The 18,715-nt window shown below is 38.9% G+C and overlaps 1 protein-coding gene across 2 annotated transcripts in view; it reads right to left on the reverse strand.

Moving 5' to 3' along the window:
• Positions 1–17,920, reverse strand: part of RPRD1A (regulation of nuclear pre-mRNA domain containing 1A) — a 70,829-nt gene extending 52,909 nt beyond the window's left edge. Inside the window, exon 1 of one of the 2 annotated variants that reach the window (XM_079108591.1) lies at positions 17,613–17,915. In XM_079108591.1, the coding sequence (XP_078964717.1) occupies positions 17,613–17,763 (151 nt within the window). In that variant the 5' untranslated portion in view covers positions 17,764–17,915. Of the gene's footprint in view, positions 1–17,612 lie in introns of both variants that reach the window. The other variant, XM_079108592.1, reaches the window with a different exon arrangement.
• Positions 17,921–18,715: the final 795 nt, after the last annotated feature.

Here is an 18,715-nt window from a genome sequence, read left to right on the forward strand (position 1 = left end):
TCTGAAGGAGAAATAAAATATTTCAGGACAGACAAAACCTGAGTAAGTTCATCACTAGTAGACCTGATCTACAAGAAATGCTAAAGGGAACCTTCAGGCTGGAGTGGAAAAAAACACTAGAAAACAAAGTAGTAGGAGATCCAAGATGGCGGCCTAGGGGGAGGCTGCGTTCCTTGTCGCTCCATAACGCTGGATTCAAGCAGAGGATATCTGTTTCTCGGTAAGGCAGTTTTTGTTGCTTATCGATCCCTGGTGTTTACCCATTTGTCTGCTGTGATGACCTGCAGTCTGCCAGCATAACGACGCCTTTTTTGAGAGCAGATTGCTCACTGTCAGGCGTCTATCATCCACCATTTGCCTGCCTCTCGCCTGTCCATCGCCTGCCTTCCTCCTATCCATCATCCAACGCTCGAGGTTCACCTCCAATCGTCCGACAACACTCAGCAAACTGATCACCAACCTCCAGTGGAGCACCAGCTGCCTGCTGCTGCCTGGAAGTTCACTGTTACAGAACCTGCAGGTTTGATTACACATGGCTGCTGCCCTTTGGAGACAACAGCCAGGTACCACAGGATCCCTGGCCGGACTGACTGAGCCCCATCTCCAGGATCCCTCAGCCCGACTGATCACTCCCTGCCTCTGGGGCCCTCATATCGACTGCTCCCTGCCACCAGGACCCCCCGACCAACTGACTGCGCCCTATCACCGGAACCCCAGACAGACTGATTACACCGGGCCTCCAGGATCCTGCAACCACACCAAACACACGGAACCTCCAGGACGCCTGCCGGACCAACTGCATCCCGTCCACCCCTGAGCTGCAGCTCCCCATTTGACAACACATTTCGAAGCCAGAGCAGCCATCTTGGATAATCCTGGAAGCCATAGCTCCGATCTTTGGATGGGGCAAATCCCATCCTGAGACGCCTGTTGGAAGCTTGAAGCTCATTGTCAGGTACTTCTCATGCATCAGGCTACTGAACACTGGGAGGTTTCATTAGTATATGACTGCTATACAGTAGATTTTCTTTTTTCTCCTTTTTTAAAAAAATTTAAGTTTTTATTTCTTTACTTTTCTTGCTCTCTTTTCCTTTTATTTACCTGTTCCCTCAGAGTCTCTTTCTTCCTTTTCTGCATGCTAACATCTGATTTCTTCTGATTACACTCTCACCCTTTCTATTTTCTAGAACTTCTATATATTCTTTTCTTATCCCATTAACAGCCACATTCTACATCCCTCTGCATCCTCTTTGTCTTCCATTAGAAACTGCAGACCTTATTGCAAACCTGTTTGTTTTACCGAAGATAATATTTCAACTCACTTTGTTTATTATGACAATTTTGTTATTGTCCCCATAGGGGCTATTTGGTCTAGGATTGCACAGTGTCTGATTTGGGCACTGCTAATATTGATCTCCCCTTAAAGAAAGGGTTTTGGAAACCTATAGGGCCACTATAAGCCTATAGGGGGAAATCTGCAATACCCCAGATCTGCAATGTTAGAGGGGAAGATACATGAACAACATGAAAAAACAAGGGAAGAAAATGATCTAAACAAATCTAGATTCTATAGTAATAGACAGTATGTTAGAAGAAATGTCAGAAAAGGACTTCAGATTATACATGATTAAGATGATTCGCAAAAAAAAAAAAAAAAAAAAAAGATGATTTGCGAAGCAAAGGATGAGATAAGAGAGCAAATGCAGGCAATGAATGATAATACCAATAAGCAGTTGAAAGAGCACCTGCAGGAAGCAAAAGATCATTTCAACAAAGAGATAGAGATTCTCAAAAAAAAACAAACGAAATCCTTGAAATGAAGGAGACCATAAACCAAATAAAAAACTCAATGGAAAGCATCACCAAAAGACTAGACCACTTGGAAGGCAGAACCTCAGACAATGAAGACAAAATATTTAATCTTGAAAATAAAGTTGCCCAGAGAAGATAGTATGAAATCATGAACAGAATCTCCAAGAACTATAGGACATCATGAAAAGACCAAATTTAAGAATTATTGGGATTGAGGAAGGCACAGAGATACAAACCAAAGGAATGAACAACCTATTCAATGAAATAATATCAAAAAATTTCCCAAACCTGAAGAATGAAATGGAAAATCAAATACAAGAGGCTTACAGAACACCAAATGCACAGAATCACAACAGATCCACACCAAGGCACATTATAATGAAAATGCCTAACATTCAAAATAAAGATAGGATTTTGAAGGTCGCAAGAAAAAAGCATCAGATTACATATAGGGGGACACCAATATGGATAGCAGCCGACTTCTCAACCCAGACTCTAAAAGCTAGAAGGGCCTGGAACAACATATTTCAAGCTCTGAAAGAACATGGTTGCCAACCAAGAATCCTATACTCAGCAAAACTAACCTTCAGATTTGAAGATGAAATAAAATCTTTCCATGATAAACAAAAGTTAAAAGAATTTACAAATAGAAAGCCTGCACTACAGAATGTTCTCAACAAAATATTCCATGAGGAGGAAATGAAAAACAACAATGGAGGTCAGCAAAGGGAGGAACTACCTTAGAGAAAAAACACTCAAAGGAGAAACCAAGTCGACTTAAAAACCAAAAATAAGCCAAATGACTGGGAATACAAATTATTTCTCAATAATAACCTTGAATGTGAATGGCCTAAACTCCTCAATCAAAAGACATAGACTGGCAGAATGGATTCAAAAGAAAGACCCAACAATATGCTGCCTGCAAGAGACTCATCTCATAGAAAAAGACATCCACAGACTAAAGGTGAAAGGATGGGAAAAAACCTACCACGCACATGGACTCGGTAAAAAAGCGGGGGTTTCCATCCTTATATCAGATAAAGTGGACTTCAAGCCAAAGTTAGTCAGAAGGGATAAAGAAGGACATTTCATACTGCTTAAGGGAACCATAAACCAGGAAGACATAACTATAGTAAATGTTTATGCCCCAAACAATGGTGCATCCCCGTACATCAAACAAATCCTTCTCAAGAATCACACAGACCACAACACAATAATTCTGGGCGACTTTAACCCACCGCTGCCACCACTAGATAGATCTTCCAAACAAAACCCAACCAAAGAAACCATAGAACTCAATAACACAATCAATAACCTAGACTTAATAGACATATATAGAATATTCCATCCATCAATGAGCGTATACACTTTCTTCTCAGCAGCACATGGAACCTTCTCGAAAATAGACCATATGTTATGCCACAAAGCAGCCCTTAGGAAATGCAAAAAAGTAGAGACACTGCCTTGTGTTCTATCAGATCATAATGGACCGAGAGGAGAAATCAATGACAAAGTAAAAAAAGGAAATTACTCCAACATTTGGAGACTAAATAATATGCTATTGAATGAAATATGGATAACAAAAAACATCAGGGAGGAGATTAAAAAATTCTTAGAGGTCAATGAGAATGATGATACAACATATCAAAATCTCTGGGACACTATGAAAACGGTTCTAAGAGGAAAATTCATTGCATGGAGCGCATTCCAGAAAAGAATGAAAAGTCAACAATTAAATGACCTAACATTACAGCTCAAAGCCCTAGAAGAAGAAGAACAGAATAACAGCAAAAGTAGTAGAAGACAGGAAATATATAAATCAGAGCTGAAATCAATGAAACTGAAACAAAAGAAACTATTCAAAAAATTGACAAAACAAAAAGTTGGTTCTTTGAGAAAGTAAACAAAATAGATAAACCCTTAGCCACACTAACAAAGAGAAGGAGAGAGAAGACTCAAATTACTAAAATACATGATGCAAAAGGAAATATCACAACAGACACCACTGAGATACAGAACATAATGAGAAGCTACTTTGAAAATCTGTATTCCAACAAAATAGAAAGTACCGAAGACATTGACAAATTTCTAAAGACATATGCTCCTCCCAAACTGAACCAGGAGGACATACACGATTTAAACAGATCAATATCAAGCAATGAAATAGAAGAAGCCATTAAAAATCTACCATCCAAGAAAAGCCCAGGACCAGACGGATTCTCAGACGAGTTCTATAAGACCTTCAAAGAAGAACTCATTCCAATACTTCTCAAAGTATTCCAGGAAATAGAAAAGGAGGGTACCCTACCGAACTCATTCTATGAAGCTAATATCACCCTCATACCCAAACCAGGAAAAGACACATCAAGGAAAGAAAATTTTAGACCAATATCCTTAATTCATATAGATGCAAAGATCCTTAACAAAATATTGGCAAACTGTATCCTAAAACATATTAAGAAAATTGTGCACCACGATTAAGTAGGGTTCATCCCTGGAATGCAAGGATGGTTCAACATTCGTAAATCAATAAACGTAATCCATCATGTCAATAGACTTAAGGATAAGAATCAAATGGTTATTTCAATGACACAGAAAAAGCATTTGACAAAATACAATACCCCTTCATGCTCAAAACACTAGAAAAAATAGGGATAGTAGGAACATACCTGAACATTGTAAAGGCTATTTATGCTAAGCCCATGGCCAACATCATTCTTAATGGAGAAAAGCTGAAACCATTCCCTTTAAAAACGGGAACAAGACAGGGATGTCCTCTTTCACCACTTCTATTCAACATTGTCCTCGAAACTCTAGCCAGAGCAATTAGACAGACTAAAGAAATTAAAGGGATACGAATAGGAAAAGAGGAACTTAAGCTGTCACTATTTGCGGATGACATGATTCTATATTTAGAGGATCCAAAAACCTCCTCCAGAAAACTTCTAGACCTCATCAATGAATTCAGCAAAACAGCAGGCTATAAAATCAACATGCATAAATCTACAGCATTTTTATATGCAAGCGACGAAACAGCTGAAAGGGAAATGAGGAAAACAACTCCATTTGCAATAGCTTCAAAAAAAATAAAATACTTGGGCATCTATCTAATCAAAGAGGTAAAAGATCTCTACGATGAAAACTACAAAACACTGAAGAAAGAAATTAAGGAAGACCTTAGAAGATGGAAAGCTCTCCCATGTTCTTGGATAGGCAGAATTAATACTGTCAAAATGGCCATACTACCAAAAGTGCTATACAGATTCAATGCAATTCCAATTAAAATCCCAATGATGTACCTTACAGAAATAGAGCAAGCAATCATGAAATTCATCTGAAAGAATAAGAAACCCAGAAGAGCTAAAGCAATCCTTAGCAGGAAGAATGAAACAGGGGGTATCACAATACCAGAACTTCAACTATACTACAAAGCAATAGAAACAAAAACAGCATGGTATTGGCACCAAAAATAGACAGGTAGGTCAGTGGTACAGAATAGAGGACACGGACACAAACCCAAATAAATACAATTTTCTCATACTAGAGAAAGGTGCCAAAAATTTGCAATGGAGAAAAGAGACTCCTCAACAAATGGTGCTGGGAAAACTGGAAATCCATATGCAACAGAATGAAACTAAACCCCTATCTCTCACCATGCACAAAATTCAACTCACAATGGATCAAGGACCTTGAAATCAGACCAGAGACCCTGCATCTTATAGAAGAAAAAGTAGGTCCAAATCTTCACCTTGTTGGCTTAGGATCAGACTCCCATAGCACAAGAAATAAAAGCAAGAATCAACAACTGGGAGAGATTCAAACTAAATAGCTTTCTCTCAGCAAAGGAAACTATCAGCAATGCGAAAAGAGAGCCTACAGAGTGGGAGAAAATCTTTGCCACTCATACTTCAGATAGAGCACTAATTTCCAGAATATATAAAGAACTCAAAAAACTCTACACCAAGAATACAAATAACACAATCAACAAATGGGCTAAGGAAATGAACAGACACTTCTCAGAAGAAGTTCTACAAGCAATCAACAAACATATGAAAAAATGTTCACCATCTTTAGTAATAAGAGAAATGCAAATCAAAACTACACTAAGATTCCATCTCACCCCAATTAGAATGGCGATTATCAAGAATACAAGCAACAATAGGTGTTGGAGAGGATGTGGGGAAAAAGGTACACTCATACATTGCTGGTGGAGCTGCAAATTAGTGCAGCCACTCTGGAAAGCAATGTGGAGATTCCTCAGAAAACTTGGAATGGACCTACAATTTGACCCAGATATCCCACTCCTGGGCCTATACCCAAAGGACTTAAAATCAGCATACTACAGAGATACAGCCACATCAATATTCATAGCTGCTCAATTCACAATAGCCAGACTGTGGAACCAACCTAGATGCCCTTCAATTGATGAATGGATAAAGAAACTGTGGTATATATACAATGGAATATTACTCAGCCATAAACAATAATAAAATTATGGCATTTGCAGGCAAATGGATGAAACTGGAGAATATCATGCTAAGCGAGATAAGCCAATCTAAAAAATCCAAAAGACGAATGAGCTCACTGATAAACGGATGATGACACGTAACGGGGTGGGAGGGGGGCAAGAATGGAGGAAGGAGGGATTGCATTGAGGGAAAAGAGAGGTGGGAGGGTTGGGGGGGAAGGAAAAAAATAACGGAATGAATCAAACATCATTACTCTATGTAAATGTATGAATATGAAAATGGTATGGTGTTACTCCATGTACAAACAGAAACAACATGTATCCCATTTGTTTACAATAAAAAATACATAAATAAATAAATAAAACAAAGTAGTAAGAAATAATGAACACCAGTAAAGATAATTATATAAGTAAATACAAAAGTCAATATTTTTGTGGTTTGTTTTGTAAAACCTTGTTTTGTATGTGATTTAAAAACCAAATGCATAAAGCAATTTACAAGTTTATTGATTAAACACAACATAAAAAGATGTAATTTGTGACAATAAGCATGTAACGGAGGGACAAAACCATATAGGAACAAGAGTTTTTGAAAATAAATTGGTTATCAGTTCAAATTAGGCTGCTATAAATTTAGGATGTTAAGTGGAATTTTTAAAAAGAACCCCACTTCAAAAAATAAGACTAGGGATCATGGATGGGCAAATAATTCCTCGGAGGAGAGAATGCAAAGCAGCAGGAGTTGTCACTAGAGCCTGGAGACAAGGAGAAAGAGGAGAGACAAAAAGCTGGAAGAGTATATAAAAGTACATAGATACGAAGGAATAGAGGTGGGCCGGAATCTAGAATGGGTGTGCCACAACTGATTTTCTGAACAGGAAAATTCTGAATTTCTTTTTAAGTCACTTTATGTAAAGACAAAAGGAGACCAACATCCCGTGTAAAGATGATTTTAATTATCGTGTTTAGAAGGAAAAAATAAGGTTTTCCAGGCCATATCCAAATGCAAAAGGGGAAGTCATTGGGTATATGGTCCAGCTCCAGGAATTTTTTGTAGATCCAGAGCAGAACTGGAATGACGATACAAGGACAATGCACACCATCGTCCCAGGCTTAAGCTCCTAAACGTGGCTTGTCTTGTATCCTCACGTGGCAGAGAACAGAAAGAGGAAGCAAGTTTTCTACCATCTCTTCTTAAAAGGACATTAATCCCATTCATGAGGTCTCCACCCTAATGACAGAATTATAGCCCAAACACCCCACCTTCAAACACCAACACTTAGGCTTCAACATGAATTTTTTTTTGGTGATGGTTGGTGGCAGGCAAAAACATTCAGCCCATGGATCTTTGCCTGGTTTGGGATAGTCTTTCTTTTCTTTCTTTATATAAATTTTGCCCAACTTTCAAGGTTCTTCAAAGACCACACTGCCTCCAGAAAGCCTTCTACAAGGACTCTTGTTCATCAACCAGTTTTGAATACTTGGGATTAATACCCTTTGCTACACAGTTTAGAGGTTAATGGTGTTTATGTCTCTGTTGCTGTTTTGGGTAATTTTCCAACTAAATTCCCACATTCCCAGCTAATATTTATTAAGAATTTATTGGGCTAGGTGCAGTGGCATGCACCTGTAGTCTTTCAACTACTCTGAAAGCTGAGGCAGGAGAATTGCTTGAATTCACAAGTTTGAAACAAACCTGGGTAATATAGTAAGACTCCATCTCAAAACAAAACAAAACAAAACAAAACAAAAATCACTATTATGAAGAGATCCAAGATGGTAGACTAGAGGGAGACTGCATTCCTTGTCACTTTGTAACTCAGGATTCAAACAGGAAATACTGTTTCTCTGCTAGTCAGTCTTGGATGCTTACCCATCCCCTGCTGTTTACCCTATTCATCCACCGCAATCACCGGCCATCTGCCAGCATATCACCTGCTTTTTGAGTGCGGATCCCTCGCTGACTACCACCTATCATCTGCCATTTGCCAGTTTGCCTGCCTCTTGCCTGCCCATCAACCACCACCCGACGTCTACCCTTTGATTGTCTGCATTAGCCTGCAGACTGCCTGCAGACCGCCAGTGGATCGCCTGCTGCCTGCTGTTTCCTGGAAGTCCACTGTCACAGTACCTGCAGGTTTGGTTACATGTGGCTGCTGTCATTTTGGGACAACAGCCAGGGCCTGCAGGTTTGCTGCCATGGCTGCTGCCATCTCAGGGTGTGACCACCTTGGTCTGGGGATCCAGGCCAGGGCCTGGAGATATACTGGGATACCTGCAGGTCTGGTTGCACCTGAGGTCTTTCTGTTCAGTGTGGTAGTGGCTGCCATCTGGCTGCCTCTTTGCAGGGTTGCTCCTTTCTGTGAGTGCATCCCTGTTGGTCTCTCTGCTAGTAGAAAGGGCATTGAGATCTTTGGACTGCAGCAAGACAAGGCCTGGGGAAGCTGAAGCCCAGGTCCATCAGATTGCAGCTGAGTTTATGTGGTCCAGTCTGGGTCTGGCAAGTCTATGGAAAGCCGGAGACTAGGGACAGTTTCCTGGGAAGAGCACAGGTTGAAGAAACTGGGGAGAACTGGGCTCTCTCCAGGTCAGTGAGTCCTGAAGTGTGCAAGGATGGGAGGGGCCAGCTACAATGGGTGGGAAGACTGTAAGAGGGTGTGAGGGCATCTTGCTGTCAGCTCACCCACCCAACAGGTCCAGCACCAACTGAACTGGAGCTAACATCAAACTTCAGACAACCTCACCTATTGGTGGAAAAGGGAAGCTGAGAAAATTTTTGAAAGCCAACAGAAGCAATCATTCAATTTTCCATTGAGACTTTCCTCCTTTTTTTTTTTTCTTTTTTCACCCTCTCATACCTCTACCATCTTTGAATCCAAATATTTTCATGCATCAGTTTATTGAGGAATGGGATGTCTGAATAATATATGACAGTTTTGTTGTGTATTCTTATATTTTTACTTTTAAAAAAAAATCGGGGGAAGGGGTTGTGGCTCAGTGGTAGAGTGCTTGCCTGGCAATTGTGAGGCACTGGGTTTGATTCTCCACACCACATATGAATAGATGAATAAACGTCTATCAACATCTAAAAAATAAAAGAAAAAAAGAAAAAAAGTACATAGATACATAAAAGTACAAGGTTTTTAATATCATTCTTGATATTAAGTTGAAACTCACATAATAAAATTAAAGTAATACAATTCAAGGAATTTAGTACATTTGTAAGGTTGTATAACCATCACCTCTATCTAGTTCTAGAACACGTTCAGCACTTCCAAAGAAGACCCCATCACATCCATTAATCAGTCACTCCCCACTTGCCTCCTTTATCCTCTGGCAACCAATTTCTATCATACAGATTTATCTATTCTAGTTATTTCACATAAATGTAATCATATGACATGTGATCTTTTGTGTCTAGATTCTTTTGCTTTGCATGTTTTTAAGGTTCATCCACACTGCAGCATGTATCAGTACTTTGTTCCTTTTTTGGTTGAATAATATTCCACTGTATGGATATACCACCTTTGCTTATCCATTCATCTGTCACTGGACATTCATGTCCATAACAGAGAAAGGAATCCTAAGTCATCAACAAACTGATGGTATAAAATAGAAACAATGCCATCTGAACCATCAAATTAGAAACACATACAGTTGACTTAATGATTAAATGTTAATAAATGTTAGGAGTTCAGATTATTTTTACTCAGCTATTACTCAGGATTCTCCATTGAAACAGGGCCAATATGATGTCTGTACACAGACAGAGATAGAGATTTACTGTAATGAACTGGTTCATGGGACTTCGGAGGCTGATGAATCCCAAGATCTGCAGTTGACAAATGAGAAACCCAAGAGAGCAAACAGTGCAGATGAGTTCAACCCCAAAGACTTAAGAACCAGAAGTGTTAGTCTAAAGGCTATAAACTGGGCCCATGATAATAAGCAGTTGGTATTTCAGATCAAGCAGGAAAGAAACAATGACCCAGCTTCAAGGCAGTAGGGCATGACTTTTCTCTTATTCACTGGACAGTCAACCTTTTTGTTCTATTCAGGTCTTCAATTGACTGGATAAGCCCACTTACATTATGGAGGTAGCTACTTCACTCAATCTACATTCAAATGTTAATTTTATCCAGAAACACCTTCAGACACATCCAAAATATCTGACCGAATGTCTTGGGTACCTTGTAGCCCAGTCAAGATGACCCATATCGGGGCTGGGGAAATAGCTCAGTCGGTAGAGTGCTTGCCTTGTAAGCACAAGGCCCTGGGTTCGATCCCCAGCACCCAAAAAAAAAAAAAAAAAGGATGACCCATATCAACCATTACATGTATTATAATATTTTCTAATACTGTATTAAGAAAACTAAATTTCAGGGCTGGGGATATAGCTCAGTTGGTAGAGTGCTTGCCTCGCAAGCACAAGGCCCTGGGTTCAATCCCCAGTACCGCAAAAAAAAAATAAAGAAAGAAAAAGAAAACTAAATTTCTTTGTAGTTTGGCAAAAATAGAATCCTTGGCTACCCAAACAAATGTAATTTGTTCCAAAGAATAATCTATAAAATAGAACACAGTATAACTTATGATTTGAGCAAATGATGGAGAAAGATAACCTTTAGGATTAAATGCCTAAGGTTTTTTTTAAGCCATGCTCTTTGAAAAATAATAATGTGCCTTGAATCAAACCAAAATATGCCATCACAAATACTGACCAATTCAGACCACTTTTCTAATTAAAAAAAAAAAAAAAAATTCTTCAACTTTAAGGTTTTTTTGGAATGTAACTTAAGGGATTAACACTTTCCTCTTAGTAGAGGAATCAAGAACCAAATAAGATTCATGTTATGGTTTAGCTCTATTGTGCCCCCCAGAAGTTCATGTGTGAGACGAGATCATTCAGAGGTGAAATGATGGGATTATGAGACCTTCATCTATCAGTGTATTGATCCACCTGAACAGATTAACTGGGCGGCAAGTAGGTTGTGGTTAGGGGAGATGGGTCACTGGGTCATGCCCCTGTCCTTGTCAGTGGAGAGCTCTTTGCTTCCTAAATATCATATCCTGGAGAACTTTCCTCTGCCCCACCCTTTCACCACAATGTTCTGCCTCACCTGTACCAGAGCTATGGAGTTGGCCATCTATGAACTGAGACCTCTAAAATTATGAACACCAAATAAGCTTTCCTCTCTAAAAATTGTGCTTGTCAGGTTCCCTGGTCACAGTGGTGAAAAAATTGACAAAACAGATGTATATAACACAAAGTTGGATGATTATTTAAAACTTAACTGTGCATACAATTACCTAATCAAACATGAGTATAGTTTAAAAACTATACCTGAAAAATCCAAGCATTTACAATATCATGGTAAACTTTTTCAGTTTCTCATTATAGAGAGAAAGGACTAAAGAAAAGCTCTAAGAAAGACAGCAAGACTAACCGGCACCTGATAGCAGCCATGAGTCATCCCATAACCCAAAAACCAGGGTGCAGTGGCACAAGCCTGTTATACCAACAACTCAGGGGATATAAGTTCAAGAACAGCCAAGCAATTCACCAAGGCCCTAAGTAACTTATTAAGAACCTATCTCAACATAAAAAAAATAAAAAGAACTGAGGATATAGCTCAATGGTAGAGTGCCCCTGAGTTCAATTCCCAGTACCAAAAACAAAAAGCAAAACAAACAAAAAAATGACTAAAAAAGACTACATGACAAGGAAGTAAAGAAATAAACAATTCATCATTATTATCACCTTAAAGCATTCTGAAGAACAGATTACAATATCCTAAACCATTTGAAGTTCCTTCCACACATTAAAAAAACTAAAGGTTTAACTAAAATTTATACTGTAAAACCTTGCTACAAAAATGATTTCTGAATTAAAATGTTCTACATAAAATGTCAAATGTAAATACACATTCAAATGATTAAAGCACCAGCAAACACTATGTCTATATTCTTTGTGCAGTTCCTAGCAAATTCTACTCATACTTCAAAACTTAAAAAAAGGAAGCCTTCCCAGTGTCTCTAAAGTAAGCCAGATGTCCAACCGTATTTTTCCTTTGTATTACTGTACTGTTACTTATTTAATAGTCTACTTCCCTGGTTGGTATATAAGCTTCATGAAGATAGCTGTGTCTTTTTATCTGCTGAATCATTATTAGTCTATTAACAGAGGAAGGAGCTCAATAATTATTTTCTGAATAAAGGAAACCAACAGAGGAGAGGTCTACTTGTCCATTTTGAATAAAAATTCATTTTGTAAAAAAAAACAAAATTAAACAGCCATATTGTTTGTTTTATGTACAAACACACCTTTACTTTTATTAGAAATTCAAGGTAATTTGCTTAGCCAATAGCAAAATGATATCAAGTCTTTTTTAATTTTGTTATAGATAAGTAAAGTTAAAGAAAATTACATTTTTAGGTCAAAGGGAAATTTCATAAATTCACTAAGATTTGAGGGGAATCAACAGTTGAAAGGGAACACGACTATTCAAGGAAAAGCATAATATTCTAGGCTCCTAATCTTATCAACAATTTACAGGAAATGATCTAGTTCTTAACAAATAGTCTGTGGATCCCTGGGGGTCCTCAAGTCTATTTCAAGGGGTCTCTGACATCAGAACTTCTTTCACAGTTATGCTAAGTTATCATTTGTCTTTTTTTTACTCTTGTTCTCTCATACACAGAGTGGTGTTTTCCAGAGGTCATATGATGTGTGACTGGATGCAGAAACATGCGTGAGAATCCAACTGTTTTCCATTAAGACATTATAAAGATATGCAGGGGTTAAGTATAACTCAGTAGAGGAGTGCATGCTTACCACTGCAGGAGGCCCTGGACCAGCATCATAAACACAAAAAGATTTTTAAGAATGTAAAACAATCTCTCCTTTCTCTATTTTTTTTTAGAAAATATAATTATTTTTTATTCAAAATGTTATTTTATGTTAACCTAAAATCGATTTAGTTTTGTCATTTTTAGTAAGTTAATTAAGTATTTAAATGTTTTAATTTCTAGTGTAGTAACTGCCAATAGATTTAATCTACATAAAAAAACAAAAAACAAAAAAACCCTGAAATGCTCAATAGCTACCCCCACCCGAGTACTGGGAATTGAATCCAGGTTCTGATTCATGCTAGGCAAGCTCTCTAACACTGAACTACAGCCCCAGCCCTTTTTACTTTATTTTGAGGCAGGGTCCCAGAAGGTTTCCCAGGCTGGCCTTAACTTGTGATCCTGCCTCAGCCTCTCAAATAGCTGAGATTACAGGTGTGCCCTGCCACACTGAACTCCACAATAATTTTTAAAAGTAGAGGAATCCTCAAACCTGAAAGACTCAGAAATTCCTAGACTGTGAAAATTTCTATGAGATAACCAATTTGATTTTTTTCAATGAATAAATTTAAAATGAAAAAGAGAAACCACAGATGTAAACGGATTTAAGGAATATGGTAATCAATTGTAATAAGGAAGCTTTACTTGGATCCTGAATCAAACAAATGGCTAAAAATAAGAAAAAGAACAAGATAACCAAGAGAACAAATACAGTTTGAATATTTGATATTTTAAGTAACTTTTTTCAGATGTTAACACTAAAACTGTTGAAGCTGGGCAATGACTACAATGGGAATTTATACCTGTTTGACATCTTTTATAATGATTTATCTTGTTTTAATCAGCCTACTAGCTGATAATTTAAACCTGCCATCAAAATGCTGCAAAAATCACTTTATACTACAGATCTAGTTACTGGAAAGGAATGTGAAAAATCTATGAAAAGGAAAATGAAACAATGTTAAGTAACCAGAATATAATTTGACAATTATCTTCAAAGATGCAGAAAATATGATTAAGTTCATAGTTAGTTTGAAAACATCAAATCCTTTTAAGTATAAAACTTAGAAAATATAAACACTGTCTACTTGTTCAGTTCTAACTCTAAAAGAGATAGAAGTAACATTATCAAACAATATAGAAGCCACAGAATTGTCAACTCAGAATCCTTCGGTTTCAATGACTTATATTACTATGTTTTTAAAGCAAATGAAAAATGTTCTTTAACTTTCTACTTTTCTAAACCAAATAAAACAGAGCAGTTAAAAATATACAGTACACAAGAACCTGCATCTAACCTACAACCTTATTAGTGAAAATGAATTCAACAAATACCCAAAAACTTTCATCAAATGTAGTCTGTTGGGGGGCTGGGTTTGTAGCACAGTGGTAGAGTGCTTGCCTATTATGCGTGATACACTGGGCTCGATTCTCAGCACTGCATATAAATAAAAATAAATAAAATAAATAAATAAAGGTCTGTTGACAACTAAAAAAATATTAAAAAAAAAAGTAGTCTATTGGGGCTAAGAAAGCTAAAAACTGAAACAGGAAAACAACACAAAGAAACCCACCATCTAATATGACACACACCCTCAGTCTACAGGCAGCATGAAGAGGTAGTTTCCTAGTACACAATCAGTATGTGATTGCCATTATCATTGTGCTACAGGAGACTCCAATTCTGAAGTTGACAAGTAAAACTGCAGGGAGCGGGAGGACACAAAGGTACCCAGCAAAGGTAGTCGTATGTCAAGGAAAGGAAACTCCTGGCAGACTAACCCAGACCAACATAAGAACTGCAGCAGCAGCAGGTTCACCACTACTATCTTCACCATCGCCACTCTCTTCCTAAAGCATCTATTTATATGCCTTATTCTGTTCTAATTATGAAGTACTTAAAACAGATGGAAACATCCTTAAATCCAGTTAACAGCACATTTATCATTTTCCCATGTTTATACCCCTTTCTAACTTTTTGCGATACTGGGATTTAATTCAGGGCTTCACATGATAGGCAAGCACACTATCACTACAAAGTAAATTCTTGACTTTTCAAAATTTACAGTTACATCCCTTTTTATTTCTATTTTGAGATAGGGTCTTTGTAAATTGCCCAGACTGGGCTTGAATTTGTGATCCTCTTTCCTCAATCTCCAAAGTAACTGGGAGAGGTACTACTGTGTTGGGCTTGTACCTATATATGTTTTAAAACATATGGAACATTAGTTAGCACAAATCCCATTCCATTTCCTCTCTTACTATGGTAACTACTATCTTGGAATATAGTGTTAACCACTGCTATTCATGATTTAATTATATTTACATGTATGTGTAAGCAAAAAAAAGAGTATCATTTTGCATGTTTTTAAACTTTACCAAATAGCATACTGGTCTATACTGTTTTCTTACCTCAAGATTTTGTTTGTTGTTTCTTAATTCAGTCCTTTCATGCAGCTCTAGTTCATTTATAAAAACTGTTGGACAATATTATATTGTATGAATTTTAAAAAGTAATTACCCATTCTCTAATAGAATGTTCAAATTATTTCCATTTTTGTTACGAAGCTGCAATAAAACAATTCTGTAGCATGTACTCATTTTTAGGATATATTCCTAGAAAGAGAACTGCTAAGTTAAAGGGTACCTTCAACTTCATTGGAGGTTATTAAACTGACCTCCAGAATTATTTTACCTTTTCACATTTCCACCAAACAGTGTGGTGTTATTGTTTCTCACTGGGTGTGGTGGCCCACAACTGTAATCCCAGCATCTCAGGAGGCTGAGGCAGGAGGATCTCAAATTCAAGTTTGGGGCCTGCCTGGGCAACTAAGTGAGGCCTTGTCTCAAAATAAAAAGGGCTGGGGATGTGGCTCTGTGGTAAAGCAACTCTGGGTTCGATTCCTAATACCAAATAAATAAATAAAAGTTACTGTTTCTCTTCATCCTCAGCAATTCTTGTTACTGTCATTCTTTTCAATTTTGCCTAACTGATAAACATAAAGTGATACCTTGCTGGTTTATTTTTTATTACTAAGTATCATTTGTTGGCATTCAGGTTTCCTCTTGTGAAAAGTCCATAAACAGTACTGTCATTTTTCTATTAATTTCTAACAGTTCTTAATGTAGCCTGGGTATCAAACCTTTATTGGTTATTCGTGTTTCTACATGCTTTCCCCACCCCCAACCCCCAAAAGGATAAACCTGGTGCTGATTTTGAAATCTAGTAGTGTAGAAACAAAGTCAATTCCTGACTTCTCAAAGTTCACAGCCACTTTGAAGACCTTTATATCAATGTTCTCAAACATTTTTGTCCACTCATAGGTGAATCACTCCTTCAAAGTCAATACACATATACTTCTACATAAACTGAGAAACAGGGCTGTAACTCAATTTCTTCTAAGGGATGACATTTCCTTAACCACAGTAAATATACAAGACAAGCACAGTCTGTCTCCATTCTATACAGTTATCACCATATTTTGGCTTTCACAAGGGCCACTTAGTAGCGATCTATTTTGATTAATAAGTTTATTAAAACCCTTCACACTTTAATAATCACCATATCCATCAAGATGTCTAAAACAATAAGAGGGCCCACTCAACCCGATGAATTAGGAATAAAGATACAAACTCAGACTAAGCAAGTGGAAATGGGGAATTTTTTCTTTCCGTTCACACTAACATAATCCGTTTTCACAAAGGTGCTCTGCATAAGTGAAATGATTTTGGATATTTTATCGAGACTGAGGTTCAAAAAAGTTCACTTTATTTACAGGAACGCTATCAAATGTTCTGCAAAACAAAAACACTGTACTATAGGCATATAATCATAAAGCAAAACCGGCCTTTAGATCCCTAGCTCTAACTCCTTCATTTTCAGGTGAGGAATCTACAAGATAGAGGTTAAAAGAAATGTACCAATTCAGAGCCTCTAAAAATCCACAAAGTCGGGGCTCTTTCCACTGCATCACGCGTCTTCTTATTTTAGACTCCCAGTTCTAAAACTGATCTCTCATTAATTTTACAAGACTAGGTTGATATGTCCTAGACACTATGGAAATAATTCCCAATATTTTCCTTTCCATTTCCCTATCTATTCCCTCCCCATCCTCTATTATAACTTCGGGGGAGGGGGGGAATATCGAATGCTTGAGTTTCTGGCCCTAGCTGGGTGCAGAGTTTCAAGCTCCTGCTGCTGTACCTGCGTTAAATTAGTCGAATTTATAAAAGTATTATTCACTTCTTTATTCAATAAATAGGTACTAAGCGCCGACTTCGCAGGAAGCACGATGCATGTTGCTCCTCCAAGCTCACGGACCACAGCGCGAGGGTACGAAGACGTCTCTCCCGACGCTGGGGAGTCGGCGGGCCCCGGGGGCCTCTAGGGAGCCAGCCGAGAACCGGGGGAGGGGGACATGATCCCCGGGGCGCCAGGAAACCCGCCAAGTGGAGGGCCAGCAGCCGAGAGGCGCAAGAGACTCACCTTTCCGCAGCTCCCGCTCCCACACGGTGACGATGGGCCGCGAGTGCTTGCGGTGGTGGATGAGCCACAGGGACAAGGTCTGCACGCTCTGCTGCGAGTTGCTCAACTCCGACAGCTTCTTCTCCAGCGCCGCCTCAGAGAAAGCGGACATCCCTCCAAAACCGCGTTCACGCCGTCCCACGCGGTGGGGCCAAGGGGAGGAGAGTTTCGCCGCGCTCGTCGCGGCCTCGCCCCCTCACCCCACCCTTCCCCACGCCCTCACCACCGACGCCGCTACATCCAAGTCCCTCCGCAAACCAGCAAGATGGCGTCCGGCCGGCAGTGACGTCACGGCCTGCCCACCCCGCCCCTCCCGCTACTAGCCCTGGGAAGGAGGCGCAGCCGAGAGGCGGGACCACCGGGCGGAAGGGGTAGGGCCGAAGCTAGTTCCTGGGAAGTGGGCGGGGACAGCATTAAACGCAGGGTTTGTGTTGGTCGGGCCTAGAATCCTTTTGGGAAACGCTGTCTCTGCAAAATAAGCTGTTATTATAGATAACTACATGGGTGGGCATATTGATTTAAATTGGTGCAGTCACCTTGGAAGACTATTTGCATGATTATTACATTGAAAACTACTCCATTATCTCAGCTACTCAGGAGGCTGAGGCAGGAGTATCACAAACTCAAGGTTAGTCCACGCATCTTAGGGAGATCCCGTCTTAAAATTTTAAAGGGCTGGCAATGTAACCAGATGATAGAGCGCTTGGCTAGCATGCTGAGACCTTGGGTTTAATCCTCATTGTAGGAAAAAAAAAACATATAAGCCACACTGGTGGCATGTGCCTATGTCCCAGTCACTCAAAGACAGCCTGGGAAACACAGTAGGACCATGTTAAAAAAAAAAGGGGGGGGGGGGGGGGGTGCAAATATACCAGTAAGGGGCTGGGAGTGTAGCTCAGTGATACAGCATGCTTTCCTTGTGTGAGGCCCTGGAATCAATCCCCAGAAACAAAAATTAATAAATAAATAACAATCCACTAGTCAGTCTGTGGGAATTTTAAGGTCTAAGCCAGATGCTAGGGACAATCTTTCAAGGGGTCCCTGTGGTTTGACACTGGTTTGAC

The sequence above is a fragment of the Sciurus vulgaris genome (genome assembly GCF_902686455.1).
Source record: "Sciurus vulgaris genome assembly, chromosome: 13".
Classification (NCBI taxonomy): domain Eukaryota; kingdom Metazoa; phylum Chordata; class Mammalia; order Rodentia; family Sciuridae; genus Sciurus; species Sciurus vulgaris.